This window comes from Numenius arquata, chromosome 3 (assembly GCF_964106895.1).
Source record: "Numenius arquata chromosome 3, bNumArq3.hap1.1, whole genome shotgun sequence".
NCBI classification, from domain to species: Eukaryota; Metazoa; Chordata; class Aves; order Charadriiformes; family Scolopacidae; genus Numenius; species Numenius arquata.
In genome coordinates, this window is record NC_133578.1 from 29,458,533 (window position 1) to 29,484,102 (window position 25,570).

The 25,570-nt window shown below is 40.5% G+C and overlaps 2 protein-coding genes and 2 non-coding genes across 4 annotated transcripts; 3 read left to right on the top strand and 1 right to left on the bottom strand.

The window, feature by feature from the left end:
* The first annotated feature begins 340 nt into the window (after window positions 1–340).
* On the top strand, window positions 341–4,461 carry EEF1B2 (eukaryotic translation elongation factor 1 beta 2). Its single transcript, XM_074145161.1, has 6 exons — window positions 341–478; window positions 895–1,017; window positions 2,339–2,462; window positions 2,829–2,895; window positions 3,578–3,703; window positions 4,229–4,461. Exons 1-6 carry the CDS (start codon window positions 399–401, stop codon window positions 4,381–4,383), a joined length of 675 nt encoding a protein of 224 aa, XP_074001262.1. The 5' UTR covers window positions 341–398; the 3' UTR covers window positions 4,384–4,461.
* On the top strand, window positions 2,672–2,751 carry LOC141463588 (small nucleolar RNA SNORD51). The gene has a single exon (XR_012463238.1). It is a non-coding gene; the product is annotated as a small nucleolar RNA SNORD51 (small nucleolar RNA).
* On the top strand, window positions 3,192–3,325 carry LOC141463589 (small nucleolar RNA SNORA41). The gene has a single exon (XR_012463239.1). It is a non-coding gene; the product is annotated as a small nucleolar RNA SNORA41 (small nucleolar RNA).
* A 5,782-nt stretch (window positions 4,462–10,243) lies between the features above and the next one.
* Window positions 10,244–17,917, bottom strand: CMKLR2 (chemerin chemokine-like receptor 2). Its single transcript, XM_074145525.1, has 2 exons — window positions 17,796–17,917; window positions 10,244–11,312 (listed from the first exon to the last, which is right to left on the bottom strand). Exons 1-2 carry the CDS (start codon window positions 17,864–17,866, stop codon window positions 10,244–10,246), a joined length of 1,140 nt encoding a protein of 379 aa, XP_074001626.1. The 5' UTR covers window positions 17,867–17,917.
* Between the last annotated feature and the right edge of the window lie 7,653 nt (window positions 17,918–25,570).

The following is a 25,570-nucleotide window of genomic DNA, read 5'->3' on the forward strand; positions in this document are numbered from 1 at the left end:
TCGGCAATTTCCGCCTTCTTCCGCTTCTGTCTTCGTCCAACTCCGGCAACTTCCGCTGGGGCCTACGCTGAGGGGGGCGGGGGCGGACAGTACAAGGAATGTAACAATACCCTCGTAATGCAGAAAAACTTCCTGGGGTTTATCGTTAACCTCACATTTATTACCCCGATCCTCCCCCACACCTCTGATGTCCCGCCCACTGCGCGCCCTGCACTGGAGCTGCCAACCCCGTGAGGAACTACTTCGCGGTTCGTTCTCGCGGAGGGATACGTGTGCGTTCCAAGACACTTCGACTGCCGTGCCGCTATATAAAGGCGGCGCAGGGGCTGCTGGGTCTCTTTGCGCGGCGGTCGGGCTCAGGGAGCGGGCGGGAGCGTGTGCGCCGCGCCGCCGCCGTCATGGGCTTCGGGGACCTTAAGTCCGCCGCTGGCCTTCGAGTCCTCAATGATTTCCTGGCTGACAGGAGCTATATCGAGGGGTGAGAGGCGGCTGGGGGAGCGCTGGGGCTCGGGGGAGGCGAGCCTGGCTAGGCCGCGATGAGGCCTGTTGGCATGACGGGAGCCTGCGGGAGGGGGGCGGGGGCCATGCTGGCGCGGGGGAGTTTCTAGGCAGGCCTGTGTCTCCGTCCCCAGCAGCTGCTGCTGTAAGGCCGCCATGGGAGGTGGAGCTCCGGAGCGAGCCGAGCTCCTGGGCCGCCTCAGCGCGCCTGAGGTGCCAGGCCCGCTGGGTTTCGCGCACTTTCCGCGGTGCTCGCCGCTGGGCCCAGCAGCAGCCTCGGAGGACGCACCGAGCTGCTGCTGCGGCGGCGCGGTCGTCTCTGCACTCAGCGGCTGCTGCTTCGCATCCTTCTGCGTGCACCGAGGAAGGGGGCTAACTTCGGCTTGTTCTCCGCAGGTACGTCCCTTCTCAGGCTGATATAGCAGTCTTTGAAGCAATCGGTGCTCCACCTCCTGCAGATTTGTTTCATGCTCTTCGGTGGTACAATCATATTAAGTCGTACGAAAAGCAAAAGGCAAGGTATGGTTAAATTGTAAAGCTGGAATATATGTGCGAACTGGCCTACGAAGTGTTGCATTTGTTTTTTCGAGTTAGAGCAAAACTTTTCATTAGTACCACATGGCTTTTTGTGTTGCCATTGGAACAGGCGCAGCTCTAGAAGAAGAGCAGACTTCTGATGTTAGTACATTACACTTTTTATTTAAAATTTAGGCAGCCTGATTCTGTCTCTGTTCTGAGACTTGTGCTGAAGCTTGTAAGGCTTGAGTTTTATTGCTGCTGTTTACACAGACAGCTATGCTGAAAGCTGAAAATGACCAGTAATCGACCCCATAAAGGCAACACCATAATGGATTAGAAAGTATTACAGGAGTCTTTAAAGATAAATATACAGTATGCAGATGATAAATAAGGAAAGTGGTTTGTTTAGGGTTTTTAGTCCTGGAAGATAAAATCAGTTATTTGCATTGTAGAAGCACATATAAAGATGGGGAAATATAAAAGCAAATGTTATCTTTTTTCTTTTTTAGTGATTTTAGTGTTCATGAAAGGTGCTGTATTGACAACCATGGAGACTGCAGGCCTCTCTAAAAAGGTACAGCACAGGTAGTGTCAGTATTGCTACACTGCCTCCTCTATGTGCCTCAGTCCTGTTTGGAGGGAACTCTTTTAAATTTGGGTGGCCCAGCCACCAGTCCAAAAGCTCTTACAATGCTAAAGGGGACTGAGTTAACAAAGTTGCTTCACAAAGTCCAGTCTGGAAAGTATTTCCAGTTTCTGAACAGTAAAACTAGTTTTATGACTTTCATAACAGCAGTTCACAGTAACAGTAGAACTATGAGCTTAGTCTAAGACTACAGAACCACATGAGCTATAGGAGAAAATTAATTCGTGGGGTTCTGGTCCCTAACATGCTTTTGAGAGCCAGCTTCCAGAGTAGAACATTCACTGACACTTCTCAAGTCACTTGCACCAACATGTTTTCTGTCACTGTTAGTTTTTAAACAAACAAAAATATTTTTAGGGAAGCATGAACAAGAAGATAACTTTCCCTACGCAGAATATAATGCAGATAAAAGATTCCATTAAGAAAGATTTTTCTAGCCCTATACCTAGGTGGAGCAGCAATGTTGGGATTTGCTGTAGCCTCAACTAACATCTCATCAGGAGCGCTGGGGATTGTTTGGGGAGGTTCTGTTTTCAAGCAGCAGAATTAGGTACTTCTTTTTTTAGCACAGCATTTTTACTGTGACTGCACTTGTAGGTTCATTGACAAATTGGCAGTATTTGTCGTAGGTTTCTACATTTGAGTATGTTTCTAATATCTGCTGTTTTCTTCCAGCTTGCCAGGAGTAAAGAAGGCTTTGGGGAAATACGGTCCTGCTGATGTTGAGGACACAACAGGTGCAGCCACAGATAACAAAGATGATGATGACATTGATCTTTTTGGATCTGATGATGAGGAGGTACGTATGACCTTTTTGTATATTTGGGGGGTTTTTAGAAATGCCAGATATGCAGATTTTTGCCTTACTAGTTTAAGTTACTTAAATTTTATACCAGATTCTACTTAAAATTCCTGAATTCAGCTGTCTTGGCAGAACAGAAAAGCTTGGAAGGTAAAAGAGAACGGAAATGTGTTGCAGTGGGGTGAACTGTCTGCTTTTAACTTTGACTGGTTACATGATGAATAAAACAAAAAATCACCATCTTTCGGCTGACAGCTGTGATGATTTGTTTTTGCCTGAGTACATGCCAGTCAATTTGGTAACGTTTTAAAGATGCAGGGGTATTGGTGCTTTTCTGCCTGTGACTTTAGATTTCTCTTTCAGGAAAGTGAGGAAGCAAAGAAACTGAGGGAAGAACGTCTGGCCCAGTATGAATCAAAGAAATCCAAAAGTATGTCTACCAAGAACGTCCTAATATTTTATGGTTGGGTTAACTTTCATGTACAGGATGGCTAGAAACACTAATTAACTGTAACAGATAAATGACTGAAGTGAGACAGGAGTAATTAGCTTCAAATTGCCTGTGAGCTTAGCCTTTCCCATAGCAAACAGGCACCTTAACATAGATTTTGTCCTGCTTAATACACTCTTGTTTGTCTTACTCAGAGGCTGAGTTATCCATATAAATGAACGTAACCCCAGGATTTTCTTTAAACCTTTAGAGAAAAGGCTGCAATATGCAGGTCCCTCCACAGCTACTGGTCTGGAACTGTTCAGAACTGTAGCAGTTGCAGGATTCCCTCTGTGGAAAATAAACTGTTACACAGTATTAAGCTCCTTCTCAGGTCCTCTGAAAAGGACTTCCTATGTAACAAACAATGTTAGCAGCATCATTTATGTTTTCTTATGAGACTTGTTTCCTCAAGAATGTCATATGTATCTGCATCTTGAACATTGGGACATGCATAGCTTAAATACTGTTGAAATGTATGTTGGCACAAGAGGCCTGTCACAGCTATGTGAGGAGGTTCTTGATGAAACTGGAAAAGTTCTTCTTGTAAAGCTAGTTTGCAAAGACATTTGTGAGTTTTTGAAAACTTCTTAGTTCTTAATGATGATGTTCTTCCCCCTAGAACCAGCTGTTGTTGCCAAATCATCGATCTTGCTTGATGTGAAACCTTGGGATGATGAGACAGATATGGCCAAGCTAGAGGAGTGTGTCCGAAGCATTCAAGCAGATGGCTTGGTCTGGGGATCTTGTAAGTAGGAGAAAACCGCAAAGCAGGGAGTGGGGAGATGGTGCGGTCTCTTAAGATGGTAGTGACCACAAATCTACCTATTCACACACTGATCCGTGAAGATACGGGCAGCTAAAACAGCGTGGGAGTTACGACGCTACAGTACCTCAGTACCTTGACATAGTCAAAAAGGTGTGTTAGTGCAGCGGCCAGGCTGAGATTCAAATGCAGGTTGTAAAAGCCTAAAAACTTTGGCTCTGCTGTTCTTCGTCTTCCTGCACAGTTCCCGGTGCACCAAGCAAGCACCCATACACCTGCATCAGTGGTTTAGAGGGGGGTGGCAGGGAAAGCCACAAAAAACAAGCCCTTTTTGACCACCTTGCAATAAATGCTGGGTTGTTAATTAATATCGAACAAATTATATTTTTTTATGTATTCCTGCAAACTGCTTTGGTCAGTTTGGTCTTACTGGATCTGCATTTTTAAGGGATTCCATCAATCAAGAAGTACTAAATGCTCTTTTTTTTTTTTTTTTTTTTTTCCCAGCCAAGCTGGTACCAGTTGGCTATGGTATCAAAAAGCTTCAGATCCAATGCGTTGTTGAAGATGATAAAGTTGGAACAGATATGCTGGAAGAGAGAATAACAGCTTTTGAAGATTATGTACAATCAATGGATGTAGCTGCTTTCAATAAGATTTAAGTCTTGCTATATCTAGAATAAATGTAATTGCAAAAATCTGGCTGTGTCTGTGGTTGATTAAAAATTACAGTGTAACCCAACTCGTAAGTGTAAAATTTGGTTGATGGGTAAAGCAGAGGCTAAAATTGAATTTCAAGGTTGCTCCAACACCCCACTGTAGTACCCATGAGTAGAGGAAATGGAAAATTTACATTTACCATCAATCTAGATTTAACATTTAACATGGCTTTAAAAATCTTGAAATGCTCTTTGCTCTATTTTGGGGGGAAGTCGCATCTCTGGAAATCTCCATACTTCCTCCGGAAGGAGGGATGGCTTTAAGGGAAAAGCACAGGGCTTGGGAGAACTGCAAATAACTTTTTTTAGCAGATAAAAGGGATTTATACTACTGTTTATTAATGGTGACAATGTAACCAAACGTATTGTGGCTTTTGCTAAAAGTGGCTTCACTGAGGGAGTGGAGATGGTCTAGTGGGAGGTGTCCCTGGGGGCTTGGAACTAGATGATCTTTAAGGTCCCTTCCAACCCAAATGGTTCTATGGTAAGTTAGAAGCAACTGCAATGCCCTGGAGGTGAGAAGGTGTATAGTGAAACACTTCTTATCTGAGCTGAGGCTACCACAGTACCTTCTTACCTCCTGTTGTGTGGCCTCAGAGTTTTCTCTGTGAAAACACTGGCAGGGAAATTATTTCAAATTTCACGTCTTTTCTGGGGCTCCTTAATTAGTACAGCGAGGACTGGTGTTGACAAAAGCTCCTCTCATATTCGGAGGTCCTTGTGTGTCTGTCATGCTGACCAGAGCGGGTTGTGCTCCTGGAGTGGTGCAATGAGCCCGAAGGCGACCAGGGGGCAGCATGGGCCTTCCACATGGGTTCCTCCAGCTCTCAAGCCCTGGCGTGGTGGTGTGAGGGTGAATGGGGAGCAGTGACCGCAGCCTGCAGCTAATGGAGGTGGGATAATTCACTTGTATCATAAACCTGAAGCATGCTCCACTTAAAAACATCCAAAAAATAGGCGTTCAATTAAAATGCAAAGATTGAGTATCAGAGCTAACACCAATTTGAGCTGCTTACTTGGGTCCAGACTGGTTTCTAGGTTGATTTTGATGGTTTTTTTAAAGATTGAAGAGCCTATCAGAACTAAATTGTTTTCCAAATAAAATCTATAGGAATGATACAAATGTAGAAGCTGTCAAAGTTGCCGAGCTTCTAGACAAACCGTTGGACTGAGAGAGAGAATCTATTGTGACCATCAAATGGAAGCCTTTCATGTGCCACGTTGTTCACTCAGATGAAGATGCTCTGTGCTGAAGCCCAACAGCAGCAGTTAACTTCTTGTTCTTTTTTTGCTGAGCATCTGTGTGTGGTTCTCTGTCTGGCACAGCAGATCCTCTTTCTCTTTGTTTAAAGGTCTGCCAACTTCAGGTTATATAAGAGCTTTGTTTTATAATTTGTCTCAGGAAAAAAAGTCTGCCTGCCAGAGGTTTAAAGCGTGATTAAAGAATTGAAAGTAAGTATAATTACAGGCTTCATTCCCACCTTCCATAAACTTAATTCCCAAAGGAGTAGCTTCATCCCGTGTGTAATTAATGCACAGTATCCTTTCTGTGGCAATTCTCTGACTGTCGCTTCTGCTAAATCATGTAGCTTAGTTTTAGCAATTCTGTCATGGTGCTGTTAAAAACAAGAAACTAGCAAATGCCACAACAGAAAAAAATGAAATTAACATTCTGCTACGAAAATGTAATTTTTATTACCATAATAATTTTTATTATTGGCCATCACTGTTTCTGACCTCCCATTCAACATACCTCTTACCTTTAAACTCTTTCCTTGGCCTTGAAATTAAAGCTTTACGTGGATAAAATAGTTTGATTTATAGACTGTAACTTTGCTAAAATACAGCACTGCGAGCCACCCAGTGGCCATCCAGACTGGATTTTTGTGTGTGTGTTTCATTTATGCTAAGCGTGTATGTACAAACTCTTCAGTTGTTGGGATTTCTTTTGGTTTTGGTTTTTTTTCCCCTGGTATTAGACAGAAAGTTGCTGCACAGGAACAAAACAAAAAAAGCTAGAGAGCACAGTCTCCCCAGTTACAAAATAGATAGGCGTGTGGGGAACAGAATTCCACAGAATCCATGTATATCTACGGTAGGGGGTTTTGCGCAGTGTTTGGGCATGTGCTGGTATATTAATTACTGTGTCATTGTGACTGAAAAATCAGCACCTTTGCATCAATAAGACACTTCTATCCCAAGTGCACCCCATAACAGAAAGATCAGTAGAAAGTTCTACAACTTAAATATGTGATGTACAGGAATACTGGGAAAACAGTTTCAACAAGAGTATTGGTTACAAACTAATCTACATAACGACCTTCAGAAGTACAAGCTGTTCAGGAAGCAGATAAGACTAAGTAACCAGAACCTGTCTATTACAAAATGTGTCAATAGCTATTGTTCTTGAATGAATGTTTGATCATAGAACTATTTCATATGAAGTGTTTTTGTGTGATATGATTTAGCATGATAAGATAGATTCTCTTCGTCTGGCTGGTTTTCCCCATTGTGGTAGGCTGAATGACTGTTCCTCAGTCCAAGCAGAGTAGAACTGTTGGCGTTGTTTTGGACACTCTTTGCAACCAGAAACTTGAAGTGTTATCTGTTTTGTTTATGTATCTTGCATTACTCTTGCAGAAATGATTTGGAGACAATTCTGTAACTGATCTTATTGTGAATGGGGTAGTAGTTATATTGCAAAATTATTAATCCACTTAATTCCATAGACCAGGGCTGACTTTGGCCTTATTCAGTTCTGCTTCTATCTCTGTTGTTTCCTTCAGGGGAGACTTTCTGATAATTTCAGGAACTGGCTGGATGGCCACACTCAAAGGGTTGCTGTCAATGGCTTAATGTCCAAGTGGAAGACAGTGACAAGTGGCGTTCCTCAGGGGTCAGTACTGGGACCAGTGCTGTTTAACGTCTTCATTGGTGACATGGACAGTGGGATAGAGTGCACGATCAGCAAGTCTCCTGACGACACCAAGCTGTGTGGTGAGGTTGACATGCTGGAGGGAAGGGATGCCATCCAGAGGGACCTGGACAACCTTGAGGAGTGGGCCCATGCAAACCTCATGAAGTTCAGCCAGGCCAAGTGCAAGGTCCTGCACCTGGGTCCCAACAATCCCAGGCACAAATATAGGTTGGACGGAGAATGGCAGGAGAGCAGCCCTGAGGAGAAGGACTTGGGGGTGTTGATGGATGAGAAGCTCAACATGAGCTGGCAATGTGCGCTCACAACCCAGAAAGCCAACTGCATCCTGGGCTGCATCAAAAGAAGCATGGCCAGCAGGCTGAGGGAAGTGATTCTGCCCCTCTACTCCACTCTTGTAAGACCCCACCTGGAGTACTGTGTCCAGCTCTGGAGTCCCTAGCACAGGAAAGACATGGACCTGTTGGAACAGGTCCAGCAGAGAGCCACAAAGATGATCAGAGGGCTGGAGCATCTATGAGGACAGGCTGAGAGAGCTGGGGTTGTTCAGCCTGGAGAAGAGAAGGCTCCGGGAAGACCTTATAGCAGCCTTCCAGTACCTAAAGGGGGCCTACAGGAAGATGGGGAGAGACTCTTTTATCAGGGAGTGTAGAGATAGGATGAGGGGGAACGGTTTTAAACTGAAGGAGGGTAGATTTAGATTAGGTATCAGGAAGAAATTCTTTCCCCCCACACTTTCACCCCCACTGTGGGGGTGGTGAGGCACTGGAACAGGTTGCCCAGAGAAGTTGTGGATGCCCCATCCCTGGAAGTGTTCGATACCAGGCTGGATGGGGCTTTGAGCAACCTGGTCTAGTGGGAGGTGTCCCTGCCCATGGCAGGGGGGTTGGAACTCCATGATCTTTAAGGTCCCTTCCAATCCAAACCATTCTATGATTCTATGAATTTATGCAAGGCAGCATACGTATGTTCCCCTATTTAAAAATCAGTCTGATTACTGTACATAGCAATATGTGTGCTCACATAGGTGACATGCAAGAAGAAAGCTGACATAAACTTCAATTCCTGCAGTAGAAAGGGTCAGGGCTTGCTTTCATCTTCCAAAACCTTTGGGAAAGAGCTGTTTAAGAATGGACAGTCACCTCATATTGCTGCTGAGAAAAGCAAGTGAACACATTCTTTGGAAACAGCAAAATTTTATTACTTCACTTGGAGTACAGTCAGGAGAGTAGTACTAATACATCATTCTTAGAAAGATGTCAGGGAACATGTGAAGAAAAACTGCAAAATGTTTGATTTAGGCACATTTAGCAGCACGGTGCCAAAATATTATGATGAGTCACTATGTACCAGGCAGCAAATGACTCAAAGGAAGAGTGCTGCTTACCAACTTTCCAGCCCAAATTCCACTGATCCTGCCTGACTCTTACAAACCAGAGCCCAAAGGAATAGTTACAGACCACAGTCAGACTCTTTCTATTTGTACAGCTACCAATACTGGATGTGCTCATGCATGCATATACATATATATTTTATACAAAAGCAAATATATCTACATGTAAGGCCTCAATTGCAGTATAAATGCTACTTATGTGCTGGCAGGCCATAGAAACTAGATAGATTATCTGAAAGGCAGTTTTATTCTATATACCTAGGCCAATAACAAGGAAAAAATGGTTCAAATTTACCCAAAGCTTCATGCTTTTACTTTTAGTGAAGTTTTATCCCACGTTCAACTTTTTAATTAAGTGGTATTGCATGAGAAGTTGGTCCACTCCATATACTTAGCATATACATTTGCATTGGTGCATGTGTGATCCTACAGCAAGCAACAAGTTGGAAAAGAATACAGCATAACTGGGAGTTATGCTTCATCTTATGGGAGTGGACTCCATCTCCTGAATGTACTGTCTGGCCTCTCATTTGGCAAAGAAGTACAACTTTGGCTACAGACTTCTAACAGAATATTGTTGAATTTACTCTGCCTATTTTTTGAAGATTGGTATTAAGAAGGCAAACAAGATGTTATACTATGTCTTTACCTTTGGCAGAGCAATAAAGAGCGACCAATAGTTGTAAACCTCTTTGAACCTGAAAGTTTAAACATAGAAAAAGGCCAAACGTGTGAGGGGGTCTTTATCTCAGCTTCTGTAAGAAACATTTTCACTGATTCTTTGCACATTTCAAATGAGCATAATACCTATATGAAACATCTGCTCAGTATTTTGCACCCAACTGGCGCTAAAAGCACAAGAATAAGTGACCAGAAAACTCAGGATAGTTTTGGTTATAAGATAAAGAGTAGGTTTTATTTTCATATTTTTCCTTTTTGACAAGAGAAGGCAGTGATTCAGTGCTCTCTGTCTTGGGATTCTTCTCCAACTGCAGAGTGGAGCCACCAATAGCTTCTCTGAGCTGGGATGTAGCCAGGTGATTTGTACTTAAGGCAATACTAGACAATCAGGAGACTCGTGACCCATTGATGCATGGCCATGACCTCTTGGATGAGAATGCCTTGATCAAGCGTGTTATCAGTGATGGCAAGCAGGAATATTTTTATTATGTGCTCTTTTGATATCAATGAGGTGTGGAACCATAACAAAACAACATTCCTGATCCAAAACCCAGTTAGAGCAATTCCCCTTACACTGACAACTTTCAGTTCAGGCTGTGTGTGCATTGCAAGCACACCACACCCATATGATGTGTCCCTTAGAAATCTTTCAGGGAAAGCAGCAAGTGCAATTAAGCCAGCTGTTTACATAAAACTGTATATGCAAAGATGCACATCTGACTGGCAGATGTGAAGTCAAGAACACCTCCAAGTCTCCTGTCAGCTGTTTTGGAGAGGGATGGTGACAAGAGCAGTTACTGAGCAGTTTCACAATAGTGCACAGACGCATGGGTGTTGTCCGAACTCCACAGCTGCTCACTGACAGTTCCTGAGCGGCTCACCTCCCACAGTGCCAATTTTAGCACCTCAGAGACCGTCGTCTTGACCTGAGCCTGGAACTTTTTGCTAATCAGAACATAGAGGATTGGATTGAGGCAACTGTTGATGAAACCAAGACCAGTGGAGAGGGGAATGCCATCCTGCAGTAAGTCATGCAAGTTTTCATCGTGGTGAGCAGACAGCTCCACAATGCTGAATATGTGATATGGTGTCCAGCAAACAAAAAAAGCTACAACTACAGCAATAATGGTCCAGAAAAGCCTGCTGGAAGTCAATACAGTTCTCCTCTTCACTTTGACAATCAGCAATGAGTAGCAAATGACCATGGTCACTAGAGGAAAGAGGTAACCGAATGCAAGCCTCACCCAAATGAGAATGTGGTGTGTCAGCAAAATAAGTTCTCTGTCATGCACATGGAAGTTGTTGTAGCAAATGGTGACATTGTTGAGAACTGTAGCTGTGTCTCTAAAATATAAGGCAGGGCCACCAATAATTGCAGCTGACATCCAAATGATCCCACTAAGGATGAGGGTGTTCCTCACAGTTCGATACTTGTAGGAAAAGACTGGGTGGACTAGGCGGATGTAGCGGTCAAGGCTGATGAATGTCAGGAAGAACACACTGGCAAACATATTAAGTAGTGCAATGAACGAGTTCATTTTGCAGAGCCACTTCCCAAAAGGCCAATGGAAGCCCATTGCCACGTATGTAATATAGAGGGGCAGGAAGAGAACAAAAATGAAATCTGCAATTGCCAGATTGAGGAACCAGAGCGTGGAAACAGATTTATCCCACTTAAAGCCCATAAACCAGATGACGATGGCATTACCTGGCACTCCCAGCAGAAATGCCACACTGTAAAAGGAAAGGGAAATAATATGGGCAATGCTGAGGGAGGACTGGGGTGATTCCTCTTCCTCAGGCAGGTCATAGAAATAAGAGTAGTTCTCAAAATCTTCAAATGTCATGTTGCACAGTTGCTTTCTGGGGAAGAAAAGAAACGTAACAGTCAAAGGAGAAATGTTTTACTGCACTGCAAATCGTAACCTGCAATTCCTTTAAGTTCTTGGTCATAAAGAAACCCCAAAACATTGACTAAGTTTCACAGATCTATCACTTTTTAGCTGTCAGTTGCCAGCACAAAGTTTGTGGAATATTTTGGTCACAGGCACTTCAACAAACGCTCAAATCAAGAGAAGACTTGAAATCTTCAAGAACTGTCTTCCTTGCATTTATTTCTTAACAGAGAGCACTGAGCACAGTACCACTGATAAATTTCTGGTAGACAAGCTGCAAAGTTTGATTGAAGTGTGATTTTTGTATTATTTTCTAGTCAGCTTTCAAATTTTATTGCTTGCTCCTATTTGAAGCAAGTTTTATGGATTATGTCTGTCAGAAATCAGAGAAGCACTAGGCATCTATGCAGGCAAAAGGGTGCAGTTAAAATGCCAGGAAGCTGTTTTTAATAAAATTACCACCCACACATACACACCTCAAATTATATTTAACAAAGTCATAGACAGCAATTTTTCCAGTAACTGAAGGTTCATGGATTTATTCCTCTCTATCAGGTATCTATCTTTATATCAAGGAATGCCGATTTTCAGACACATTCAATGTATTGATTTCCTTAACACAGCAAAGGATGTAGAGAAGGAAATATACAGAACATATTTCAGGGACAATACATACAATTGTGATATTCTTTCACTTGTGAGCTGAGAAACGGGTAATAGACCAAAAAAAAATAAAGCTTCCCAGGAGAATAAGACACATTGTAATAGCTATAGATGAAAATATATGTCTCCTTTTTTCTTTTTTTAAGACAGAATGACAGTTTTTTTGTGTTGCAAAAGCTTCTGGAACTTACAAGTACAACATGATTTTTCACATAGGAATTTTCTTCTAAAACTCCAAAGGAAGAGTGTGGGAGGGAGAGAAGGAGGGGGGGGAGTGGAATATAAACCAAAAGAGAAAAAAAAAAAAACCACCCAGAAAAAAAAGGAATGAATGGTAAAACAGATAGCAAACAGAGGTTGAACAGGAAAAAACACTTAGAAGTTACATATTCATTCCACAGTACACACAACGCTGTAGCACAGCACAGATGGCCACAGTCTGACAAAAGTATCTGCCATGGTCAAAACAAATATTCTGTTAAATTCTGCTATCATTTAAAGCTATATTTTCTGGCTCAGCTGCACTAAAAACCTGTCCCTGAGAACAGGATACAACAAGCCCATTAGCTGTACTATGGATGAGCTCACCGGTACACTTCTGAGCATTAGCTTCGTTCAGAAACTGAAATTCAGCCCAAGCTTTTGGAACCCAGCCCTGCATTCCTGTAATTCCATTAATTTTAGCATGCTAAGGACAACAGAAGCAGGGACTCCAGAGTACACTGCCTGCAGAATGACATCTGCAAGCTTGTATTCATGTACATACCTTTCCTCCGAAAAAAGTAGTTCACTTATTTTTGAAGGATTACTCACATAAGTGAAGCTATGCATGTGCACACTCATTAGCAGGATCAGATTTCTCATTCGTAGATGGACAGATGAGGGGGAAAAAATGTGTAATTTTATATCTCTTGATAAAAAAAATATGTATTAGGAGTTAATACAGCCTGTTCTGTCAAGAGGCTATGATAACATTTGCCCTTTGTAATTTACATCAGGCTGAAGGAATGTTATTTGGTTTGCTGTCCTGATAAAATGATACTTATTGGGCTGCATTTATGTAATTACATGCCCCTTGGGGGCAGATTCTGCATCAAATACCAGTACCACCCATCTGAGTCATTTTTTCAAATAGCTTAACAGCTGCTGAGAAATAGTATAAACAAGGAGCAGTACCACTAACATCTGGAACAACATTACGTTTGGACAGTTTCAGAGGACAGTCAGGTTAATAATTGCATTTTTAAGTGTCTTTGCCTATATACAGAACCATAACTTCAAATCAAACTTATGGAATTAAACAAAAAAAAAAATCCAGTTTTTCAGACTCTTGCTGATTATCATCCTGTATTGCAGTTACTAATCAATTTTGCTTTTAAGTTTTTGAAGAGCTAGCACAATGCACCAATACTTGGATTCAAACACTTCCTCCCTATATGTGTAATCCCAATCTTTTTTTTCCTAATGGTGCTAAAAAACCATAATGACAATAACAAACATTTGCCTACTTCCCAACAATGTTAATTTTATATTTATAACTTCAAAGATGATGCATAGCAGCAGAAAGAAAACATACCTAAATAAGTACCAAATATTTACCAAGCCTTCTGTAGTTTAAAACTCCTCCATCGAAAGAGCACACCTCTAGAATGCAATTGTTTTTCCAAGCTTGTATTTTTCCTCATCTCTAACTCCTAGTCTTTCAATGCAGTAACTCTGTATCAATGGGGGCAAAAAAGCAGGAGGAACATTGCTTACTAGTGCTCCCTGTGCACAGATGCTAAACTAGACTCTGTGGCTAAGGCTCACCAAAGACCGTCACATTTGCAAAGCCCAGAAACTTTTACCTCTGAGATCCACATATATGAAGCACTTCTATAAACAGACTCACAGTGTTAAGCCCTGCCCTGAAGAAGATAAGCAGTAGGGGATTTTCAATGGAGCTATGCTGGTTTGCATCAATAAGGACACAGATTTTTTTCTTCTAGGGTAACTATTACCCTAGTGGGGTATGTTTCTTTATGTTCTTGAAACACACACAGTCTCAAATATGTGAGTTAGGGTTTTATTTATTAATGAACTTTCAGAGTCAGAACTGTCTCACAGTTCAAGCCTAGGTCTTGAAAGTGAAAAAATCTAATTCCGTTCCTTATTCTGTCACGGATTTCCAGTATGATCTTTGACAAATGGCCTAATTTCCAGGCTGAATTCCTGAATTCCTAATTTCCATGAACCTGTCTGCAAACAGAGGCCCAGCAGAGAAAACAAGACTTTTTACCAGCAGTTTCCACTTGGCTTTCAGGCCAACTATTAGGAAGGGTAAGGGAGGTTTCGTGCAGTTCACTGGCTCAGTCTCTGCTGGTCTGGTGTTGCAAAAAGGAGCCACAGGGAGGAAAGTATTTTTCAATAAACAGGAAAGTGTGGTTAGAGGCCTGGCAATAGGACCTGGGGGCAGCCACATGTTACAGAACAGTGTTGTACTGCATATGGCTGAATTTAACCAAGTTTAGACTTCATCCCATCTTTTTTTTTTTTCATAGTAAACAGCCTGTGTAAAGTGTACACTCAGCAGTTGTTTGACTGGAGTCTGTTCCTGTTTGCTGAAGTAACAAGCAGCTCTGAAAACTGAGCCTCCTTGGTTCAGTTGCTTAATTATGAATGTAGTTGCTTAATTTTAAGCAAATATGTTTCAGGACATTTGACCAGGAGGTTTCATTTCCTGTCCCCTTCTGTAGAACAGAAGTTAATTACTAAGCAACGTCATAGGAATATCACTTGGTGCTAGTAACTTTTAGATCCTGGGACCAAAAACAGAATTACCAAGAAATACTGATTATTAGGAAATATTTCTAAAATACAAAGCCACAGAACTGTTGGGAAGAGACTTCACCATGTGCTACATGAATTTCACCATGTGCTTTCTCTGAATTTCAGCAGGGAATTATAGAATCAGATCTCAATTGACATGTTCATAGCTTTTTACTATGACTACCTAGAGTTTGTTTCCTCTGCCACCATTACAGTATTTCATAAAGCTGAGCCATAATGACAACTTGGACAAATGACTGGATCTGCTTAAAATAGAACGGCTTTTGTCACACTAAGAATGGCCTTACGGTCATGACATGGGACTAGTACTTTGGAGTCTATTCATGGCTATGCCACATGCATCCTGTTTAACCAGGGGAAGTCGTTTGACCTCTCCACGCCTCAGCCCTGAGGTCAGTGGAATGGCTTTGGAATTAAATTACATTGGGTTTTCAGTCTAAAATAGGAGAAAACAAACAAAACAGTTTCAATTTGCACTCACTTTACTTGATGCAAAGTCTTCCTGGGGGTTCAAAGTTCTCTGGGCACCGCGTAAGTTAGGGTCCAACTTAATTACACCAGTAGTTTACACCACATGTTTGTGCTGCAGCCCATACAACCCCTACTTCACATTTGGTCCTCATTACTTTCAAAATTTACAGAGAGGTCCAAGGGAAGAGCTTATTCATTGTCTGTTAGTTAAAAGTTAACACAAATATTTGAGTGGTAGTCCCGAAATCTATTTGTTCAGTGTGATAAACAATGCTCAGAGGCTCTGGCCAGCTAAATTTATTTCAGAGGTCACAATAGAGAGTCCTGACTTAATAGGAAAATTACGGTTTGCAGAGTTGGCTGTCTCAACAGTTAACTTCATAGAGGGAATATATTACACAAACCCTCCTTTTAATGTCTTTATGAATAGTTCTGAGCATATCACATCCCACGTGTATGATCTCTGGCTAAAGGAAAGCTTATTTGATCGATTCACTTCAACTTCTGTCATTTGCAAGAGTCAAATGTTAGAGAACAACTAGTTTCTCAAAAGGTCACCTAAAGCCTGCTTGCAATACTGTGTCTCAGCAAGTTAGAATGCTGAATTAATTTGAAAGCCTTCAAAAAAATTTCTTGGAACTTCTGAGGTGCTAAATTTTGAATTTATCTAGCTTCAAAAACAGAAAGATGAAATGCACCCAGTAGCTTATCTGCCAAGTTCAAAACACAGAAGGCTGAGCAAGTTTGTTAGAGGTATACACATATTTCTGGCAAGTATTTTACAAAGACATAAGAAAAGATCCTAAAACTCACAAGAAATAGAGATGAGATCACAAACTGTCATAGAATCACATTTCTCCCTCAAAATAACAAAGCCCAGAGGACCACTTGCCTCCATGTAGAAACATTTCTATAGCAGGAAGCGCCTGATACACCCGTACTACAAAATTAAATTATAGCTATGCTATAACTTAAGCCTAAAGCTGGCCCTGCAGACAAAGCTACTAGGAAATGAGCATTTTAAGCTAGTATACACAAAAGATGAATCAAGGCTTGTGTGCATGTTTTCTCTTTCACAGACACAGACACGCCTATCTCTTGACTATCATTTTAATAGTCATTAGACATATGGTAACAAAATTACTTTGTAAGCTAGCCTGAATTCAACAACTAGAACAGGCCATAATAGATATGATGTGTGACTGGAAACCTTTTCAAGCCACAATATAGATGTATTTGTTCTAGCAGACAAGTCAATAACCATCATTCTCCATTACATCTCTCAGTGAAGCAGTGTTGGAAATGTATACGCAATGTACTAGCTAGACATCTTCTAAAATTTATGCCAAAACCAACTTTCTTTGTCCAAGGCCAAACATGACCTTATTAGTCATAACACACGACTTCATCTGTGGTATTGAAGTCATTTGACCAGATAATAGCCTCATAACATTTTACACAAAGTGAGTGTTATAGCGGAATTAACAAACCTTTATAGAGCAGACTCAGTTAATATTGGTAAAGCAGTGATTTCAGACCAGCATTTTTGCCGCCACAGAAATGTCAAACAACAAATTAAAAACCCAACTTTATAGCTAAATAATGCTGCTGTAATAGGAAAAGTATCTACAGTAGGTCTGGCCTGAATATAACAAATCATCCAGACAACTGCTGAAAATAAGCAGTGTACCGTTTCCACAATCAGGTAGCTCATAAATGTTTGCAACCAGCAACTGTGTATCATCAAAAGTGATTTATTTTCATGCTGATCCCAAGAACAATGACTTCCATCTCCAAAGAAGACAAAGAAACTCAGCTGTCCTCAGGATATACGGGGAGGAGCACTTGGTAACTGTGTAGTTAGTGCTTGCTCCTGCTTTTATTCCCTTCCATTAATACAGCTAAAAGGAGAAATATCTTTCTAATATTCCTTTTGAACATAAGGAGTTGCCGTAACAACTGCAAGTGTGCCATATGCCCACAAAGATATTACAGCAGAGTCAAGAAAATGACAGATGATACCTGTGAAACACTTAAAGTGGCTTGATTCTGGAAAAAAAAAAAAAAAAATAAGTATCCTTCTAAGTAGGTAAAAATAGAAGTTTAGGTAAACAGTGCCACTTGAGATTTAAAATATGGTCTTATATTGTATGCATCAGCACTACCAAAGTATTTACATAACTGACCATAACACCTAGGTATTCACAACCCTTAGTGAAAGTGGACTCAAGTGAGAAGTATCGTCAGTCTGGTTTACAGACGAGAAGGCTGAAAATGACCTACAGGAAGTTTCTGATCAAACCAGGTACTAAACCTAGAGTCCCTGCCTAGAGGTTCAACCACAGTCTTATCCTCCTTTCTTAAACAGTCCCCTCACTTAATGGAGCGGAGAAACCACAGCTTCACCTCTGGGAGACCTTCCCTTTCCTGAAGGGAGGCTCTCCCCTGTGCCATCATGCCCACTGTATTGGAGGGAGCCAGCACCTACCTGGCCAGCCCTTGCAGATTCTGGTCTGTTTTCTCTGCATTGAAGAGAAAAGGAACCTGGATCTCCACCATTTGCTTGTCATATGCATTAATCTCTCTCTGCAGGCCCAGGACATACCTCAGAGCCACTAAGCACACCTCTCTGATGACAAAGCCAAGCGACTACACCATATATCGTACTGGCTGTGTCCTCAGCATGTAAATATGCACACTAATGAATTACTGTTCCAGGGAAGTCTCACTTGTTTTCTATTCCTCCACAAATGCCAGCAGTATTTTCTTTGGCTATAAGCTGCCATAATAACTACATACCTAGAGTAATGGAGATACCTAATTTAAAATTTTTTAAGTGCCTCAGCTTCACAGTGACTGGATTGATAAGGTAATGAATGCTTGTGTTTCTAATCAAGAATGGATTTTTATGTTTTTCATGCAAAAATTAGACAAAATTTTTACCTTGGAACTGTTTCATGTATTTGTGATGAAAGAAGATTTTGAACAGCGTTCATATGATCATTACATGATCATGCAGCTCTAAGCATGTTTTTTAAATGGTCGTACTCATTCAGCAAACATGCTTTAACCACAACTCTCTCTTAACAGGAAGTGGCAAAGTCAGAGCAGACAATAAAGAGTGAATGCAGAGATTTCTTTCAGACTATCAACTGTTGTCTCAGCAGGCTGATTAAGACCAATTAAACATATGTTAAACAACAGCCATTCTAAAGTTACTGCAGGGTAACAACAGGTTATTATGGAAAAAATAAAATAACCGTCTCCAGCAAGATAAAAAATCTCTACCAAATAACAGATTAAAAACTAGCTTGCAACGTGTTACACTTCCAGTCCTTTTAGCAAGAAGAGTTCCAAGCTAACCCAGAGAAAATTAGCAACACAACTGATTCCTCAAAAAGGCCTTTTATATACTATTCTATTTCACGTATTAATTTCCCAGTCACTTCTAACAGTATGCTTGGTTATGTACTGCTCTCTAAATTGATGTCTGTCCTTCTAGGTTTATTCTACTGTTCATTAAATTTACATCAGCAGTTTCTTCTAGCATGATTGTAATATTGCTATGGTTATATTACTCTTGACACATACTCTTGCATGGGTATATCAGAACATTCAGTTCCAAAACATTACAGCTGATAACATACTTTATTTTGTCCTCACAGTTAATATGCTAGGATCACTGTATCCAGTGGATTAAGGGTTTCTATTTCTGTATCGGTTACTCAAACATTCCTACTCATACAAAGCTAACTCTTTTATTTACTTTAAGACCAAGTCTAAAAGACGCACTGCCTATATTCCTGCAAAACTGAAAAATTCATATTAGCAATTTCATGGGGGCTGGATATTGAGACCTATCTCCCTGATACAGCATTGGGAACAACCCCTTGCACTGATAAGAATAGATGGTGCCTATGATTAAGGTGTTAAATTAGGACCTTGGAAATTCTGGTTTTACAGGCTTTCCACATTACCTTTGCAAATCACTTCTCACCTGACTCCACACAGATACAGGTACAACACCCTCAGTTAAGAGTTTAGGACAACAAGTTACTCAGTTTTCTTAAATGGGCGATGGTTCTTAACATTTCCAAAACATCTCATTAAAATCATGTGGGGCTGAGCTCATTAAAGAGAGTATCACTGGAAAGAAGAAATGAGAACGTAGAAAGTTGTATTACATCGATGGTACAGGACTTACTACCCACCACTCTCTCTCATCTAGAAAGCTTCAGAAGAGAATAGAACTTCTGTGCCAGGCTCACACTTGCTGAAAGAAGCAAGTATTTTATGTTGGGAAAGTACCCGAAGACTTTAGCCTTTGAGATCAAAGCCTCACTGGATCTAGGCACTACAAGCACATAATAAGAGACAATTCCTGTCTTGCTTATAATTAAACGGAATAAACAGACAACAACAGTCCAACAGTAGGGAAAGGAACAGAAGTATCTTGCCCAAAGCCAACAATAGATTCAAAGGTAGAGTTGGAGACAGAATTCAGACCTTGCCAAAAGAATGAAGAGATAAATATGTTTAGTGGATAAAGGGAAAAGGTGCTGGTTCTTCATACCTGTGCCTTGTGATTCTTGAAATACAGCCTTCAAGAAGTATCAAAAAGGGACAAGAGAGCCTGGGCTGGAAAAGAGAAGTAAGAAAAGTCTGCAGACTCTTTGCTAGCTAATGTCCCTGGCAAGGACTGGAGAATTCTAGAGTGCTGGCCTTTGCAGATAACCCTTGCAAACAAACGTGACTTGTAGCAATAGGTTTTGTTAGTTTCTCTTTGAGCCCACCTCCTGAAAAAGTATGGTATCTGCAGCAGGTCTGTTCAGTTTATCTGAAGAATTGTAATGCAGTAAAACAGTGGGCCAGGTATAAGAGAGCTGCAACAAGCCAGCAAAAAATTCTCTCTGGAAAAGAGCAGCCATGGGCCGATGCAGGACTTTTTGCTCCTGTCTCCAGGCCCTCAACCTCTGGAACGTATTCAAGATACAAAGAGCACAGAATTAGCTGAGCTCCCCTGGAAGTACTATATGCTTCTTCTGAGTACACGTAATTTTTCTTTTTGTCTCAAGAGCCTCACTGCACACTGTAAAAGTAGCAGCAAGTGTGGGAGAGTTGATATGTTCACGATGGCATTTTCCCTTCTGAAATCGAGTATCTCTTGGACACCACCCACCCCAGTCACAGCAATCCCTTCTTCTGGTAACAGGCCAGGAGAAACTGTTCCTCCCACTCAGCTCTCTTTTGCAAAGCCAGCAACAACAGAGCCCTGCACTGTTGTGAAACTGCTAGCTTTAGACTGAATGAACACAAATCAAACCATTATCAGAAATAATGAGTGAAAATTAGCCAGACAACCAGCCAGCACAGTAAGAACCAGCTCAACTGTTGGCACATTCCATAAGACAAAATGAATAAATAAGCAAATAACAAGACCATTGAACAGATTACAATCCTCTGCAAAACCAGCTGCTTAGTGCTTGGAACAGCAGAGTTATTAATAAAAAATTAATATCTAAGAACAGATCACAAAATTCAAGTGGCTTTTAAGAAACGTAAGGAGAAGAAAATTCCTTAAGGCAACTGACTTTATTAGGAAGCAGAGATATAAATTTTCCTCTTGAATCAATCTATCAGAAATAACCACAAATCTAACAGCATTTCAGAAGTTGCTCATTAGGTTGTCAGCAGATAAAGAAATTCTTAAAATGAAAAATTTATGATGTATAGTATATACAAATTGCATTATTATCAACAGTTTTCCTCTGCCCCCACTGATGCAGTAAAAATCTATAGTCAGATCCTGCCGGGGAATCCTTATATAGAGCTTTCCTGACTTGCGATCCCTTTCCACAAAGGCAATTACTGAATCCAAACCATAAATTCATTTTCCAGAGCCAAACAATTTCCACTAATCCACAATCAAAGAGATTCTATATGCAATTAAAATTGCACTCTAATATAACACCCATAAAATCCCTAGAATTAAACTAAACTTGCTTGGACCTCTATCCTGTCTGCCTGGTGTAAGTGGATGATAATGTTTTAAATTTGGGGAGAAGCTGCAGTAACAGTAAACAAAAGTAAATTGGGTTATCAAAATATTTGCATTTCCTATTCAGCTGAGGCAAAACAATAATATGATGCTAGTGAAAGTAAACTGTCATGAGCAAGTTAATCCTGACTCAGTTTCTACAAACCTGGTCTGACAAATTCCTTTACCCTGACATAACCTCATTCACTCTCTTCTCCTTAGCTATGAATTAATAAACATTTAACATTATTCAGTAATACAATGTTATTCAGCTAGAAAGCGAATGTGTTTTCATTGATAGGCAATCTACACATCTCCTGTAAATCTACAAAAACAGGTCTGGAATATCATTTGGCTTTGTAAAATCACATTTAGAAAGGCTAAAGGTGACAAGGCTAAGGTTATCACTTAGTCTGAATAGGAGGTGGAATCCAGCCCCGTCTCATTGTGCGGTACTATGTAAGGCTTCAAATCTTCCTGTCACTTCCTAGGAAACACACTCCCACGCACTTAATGACAGCTAGATCCACATCCTACCTTATTCTACAATGGTTAGGGAAAACACGCACACCTTCCAGCTCAGATCACAGAACCGTTTTTTAATTCTGCACGACTGTAATTCCTCAGAATTAGCTTGTTAATGTGCTACTTAAATTGAAATGATTTCCAGTTTCTGTTCTAGAATCTGTTCATATAAGAACTGATGTACTTATTTCTAATAATACCAGGAATTGATATAGCTATAGGAGACATACCATCCCTAAGCAAATCAAACAAAAGCAACAAACAAAGCAGGGGGAATGTGGGGAGAAAGATTTCAGTCAAAGTCACTCACCATCCTCTGACAGGATAAAAGACTCCTTGAAGTGTGTATATATAAGCATTCAAAAGTCATTAAAAATTAAATTCACACATACTTTCATATCTTTTCTTGCTGCAGAGGTCGTTCAAAATAATCTTTGAAACAAATGAGTACCACATTCTTTCTTCCAAGAAGCTCTTTTAGCCAGTATATGCTCCACTACCTTACACGATTCACCTGCAAGTGGTGTTGTAGCTGTAGAAACAGATTATTTAGAAGGGAGAGACAGAAAGATTTAAAACATAACAGAGAGACTGACCTACCTCGATTAGTCCTTTGCAACAAAACACACTGTAAATCAGGGATGTGAGCTCTGTAGCAGAAGGAAGAATGAAGTGATCTGCAGAGTTCAGAGTGACTTCAGTGTGATTCCAGCTGCTTCACTTGGCTACTGCCTTCCTTCTAATAAAGCTGCAGAATGATATAACGCTGTGTTTGTTTTCAGCTGAGGAAGTTCTTTCCAACTTCCCTTGGTTTTCTAGACCCAGTTTTGAAATACTGCCTTTCTGTATAATCCCAGTATTTCACCAAAAATAAATGTTAGACATGTGAATGAATCATTTTGGTCAGTGTCCAAGCAAGCAACAGATGTGGTGGCTAATGAATGGAAAGAGACCTTACAGTTGTAGGGTGCTTTTTGTTATGCAGAGATGAGGTTGAACAGTATTTCTTTGTAAGCACTCTGGTTTATAGAAAATAATGTTGAATGACCAGAAAGATGCTTAAAAAGTCACACTGAAAGCATCATTTTGTAACTGTATGGTGAGATATATTCATTTTGCATTTATGATTAGCAGATTAATCTCCTTTTGTGTGTAAGAGAGAAATGAGCTCCTCAAAACATCACTATTTAGTGCCTCTGTCTGTCAGTCAGTGCAACACTGGTCAGAAATTTGAACTGGGTTTTAGGAGACTTGGCTTCATTCCCAGTTCTGTAAAGAGCCTGCTGAGTTTTTGTGGCCAGGCCTCATGATGTCCTTGTCACTTAGTTTCTCAGTCAGTAAAATGGGAATATTATTCCACTAGTATCTACACATACCATAGCTTCACGTGACTCTAATGGTACCAAACTCATCATACCATTTTAAATCAGCTGAGCATCTGTCAGTCTGCCCTTACCAAAACCCAAATCTCATAGTGGTAGCAATAATCTAACAGTGGTACTCCTCTGTCATTAACGCAAACCATGTAAAATGTTCAAAGCTGATTGAATCTAGTCAATTCCAATTTTTCCAGGTATCAACTCTGTTGATTCCAAAGAAAGAAAGAGACAAAACACAGAAGAGGGAAGTGTTTAATGCAAAGCAGCAAAACTGAAATTTCAGCATCTGGTTAGCAAGCCTGTCAGTTTTAAGGTCCACAGATCACACAGATTCTCTTAGTGGGAACCAAAAGCTCCTTCCTGCAGAACTACCCTGATTTGTCTTTCCTCCATGACAGCAGCTCTTCCTTCTGGCTATATAATTTAAAATGCTGATTGCTTTGAGGGGGAAAAGCTATGAGTGTAAGGAGGATGAAGATTATGGTACAGTTGGACAGAGTCCCTAGACCACAAGGAAAGGACAGAGGGGCATGATTCCTGTGAATATATGACATAGGCAATGAAGAAGGGGGTTGCCTGAGGAAAGAGTGCAGAAAGACTCAAGGACCTCATGATTTGACACCTCACTTGTTTATTTTTTGCATTTTAAAGATTTTCTGTTTTTCTATAGGTAACTGATTCGTGAACCTTCACTGATAAAAAGTCTTTTAATACTAGTTCTCTTCTTTTGTAAATATTGGGATGGGGTACTATCCCAATGGTACCCCACCATTTATCGGCAGCTCTGCCAAGTTTTGTTTGCTTGTAATGGCACATGAGTCTGTGTGTCTCTAAATATTTTGCCAAATCCAGTTGTTGTAAGGCAGTTAATTCAACGGCGTGGTCAGTACTATTTCAGTAAAACAAAAGATTAAATTACTGGGTAGATAACCCTCACACATGATCTACAGTAAAAGAAAAAAACCTCAGCAGAGTCACACATTTGCCAAGTGCTGTTCATCTTCTTGGTGAAAGGAGTATTCTGGACAGTGCAATGGATTCTAGCAGTTTTGGGATAGTGAGGAATTGTCCTTAAGGGGCTCTTTTCTTCACTGTAAACCAAAGCAGGCTTGGGCCTACTCTAACGTATACTGGGCATGATAGTTCAGCTCTTTCACCCTTCAGAACCAAGGGAGGATTAAACCCCACACAGCAATTTTCCTCACCCTTCCTACCACTGTACCAAATATGAAGTCACAACTGCTAAGGACCCAGGAGACATTTTGTGGAGACAAATTTTCATAGCAAATTAGATTCTTTTTTCAAGAACAGCAGATTACTGCATTTAAAATAAATTGTCTACCAGTCTGTCCTACCTACACTTGCTCCTTTTCAATTGAAAGGGACTTCTGCTCTGATAAGCAATTACCCAATTTGCACAGCATAACCAGCATATGTAATGTATCCGCAAGGAAAAAAGAACAGAATTTTAGAGACAAGATTGCATTTAATCTCAAAGGATTTTGGTCTGCTTGTTTCCTGTTTAGAGCTAAATACAGCATTTTATTCTTCTACAGTTTTGATTAACCACAGTGGGAATCTTAAGTCCCTGAAGAATGCAAGCTTGGGCCTTAAACCTTTTCTTGTTTTAGTTCCTTCTACGCTCAGACGCAGTAAAACTGGTATGGTGAGTCCCAAATTACATGACCTTTTTAATATACGCTTTCGTGCAACCCATTAACCATTGACATCATTTTATGAGTGTGATCTTTTCAGATAATTTTGTGAAAGTTATATGCTTGGAAGAAAATTAATGAGAAAAAAAAAAAAAAGTATCTTTTTTGATTTCATGTCTTTGCCTTTTTCTACCTGAAGTTGTATTTTATTTTATGTCATTTATGCTTTTTCAAGAGGGTAAGTTAGTGAAGTCTTGGAGGTTTTACTCTACATTAATTATGGCAATATACCAGAACTATACTGAAGAAGGACATACATTCATGAACATACAGTGCATATGGGACTTAGCAGAGAAATACTACTTTATACCTAATGGAAAAACAACAAAGGAGGGCATTTTCATACATAATAGATATTGGGTTGTCCAGAAGTGAATAAACTAGGTCTATGGTAAAGCAAATCAGCTTTAAAAGCACTTCTGATTCTTTGTGGGGTTTTTTAACCCTATAAAACAAAACAAAGGATGCATGGAAAAACAAAGATGTAGGGGGAAAACCCTTAAGAAATACTTTACCAGTATTAACTAAAGCACAAATTACAGAGCAATAAACAAAGTAGTTTTAATTTACCTGGATTACCAACAATTGCCTGATAGTTCTGGTAATT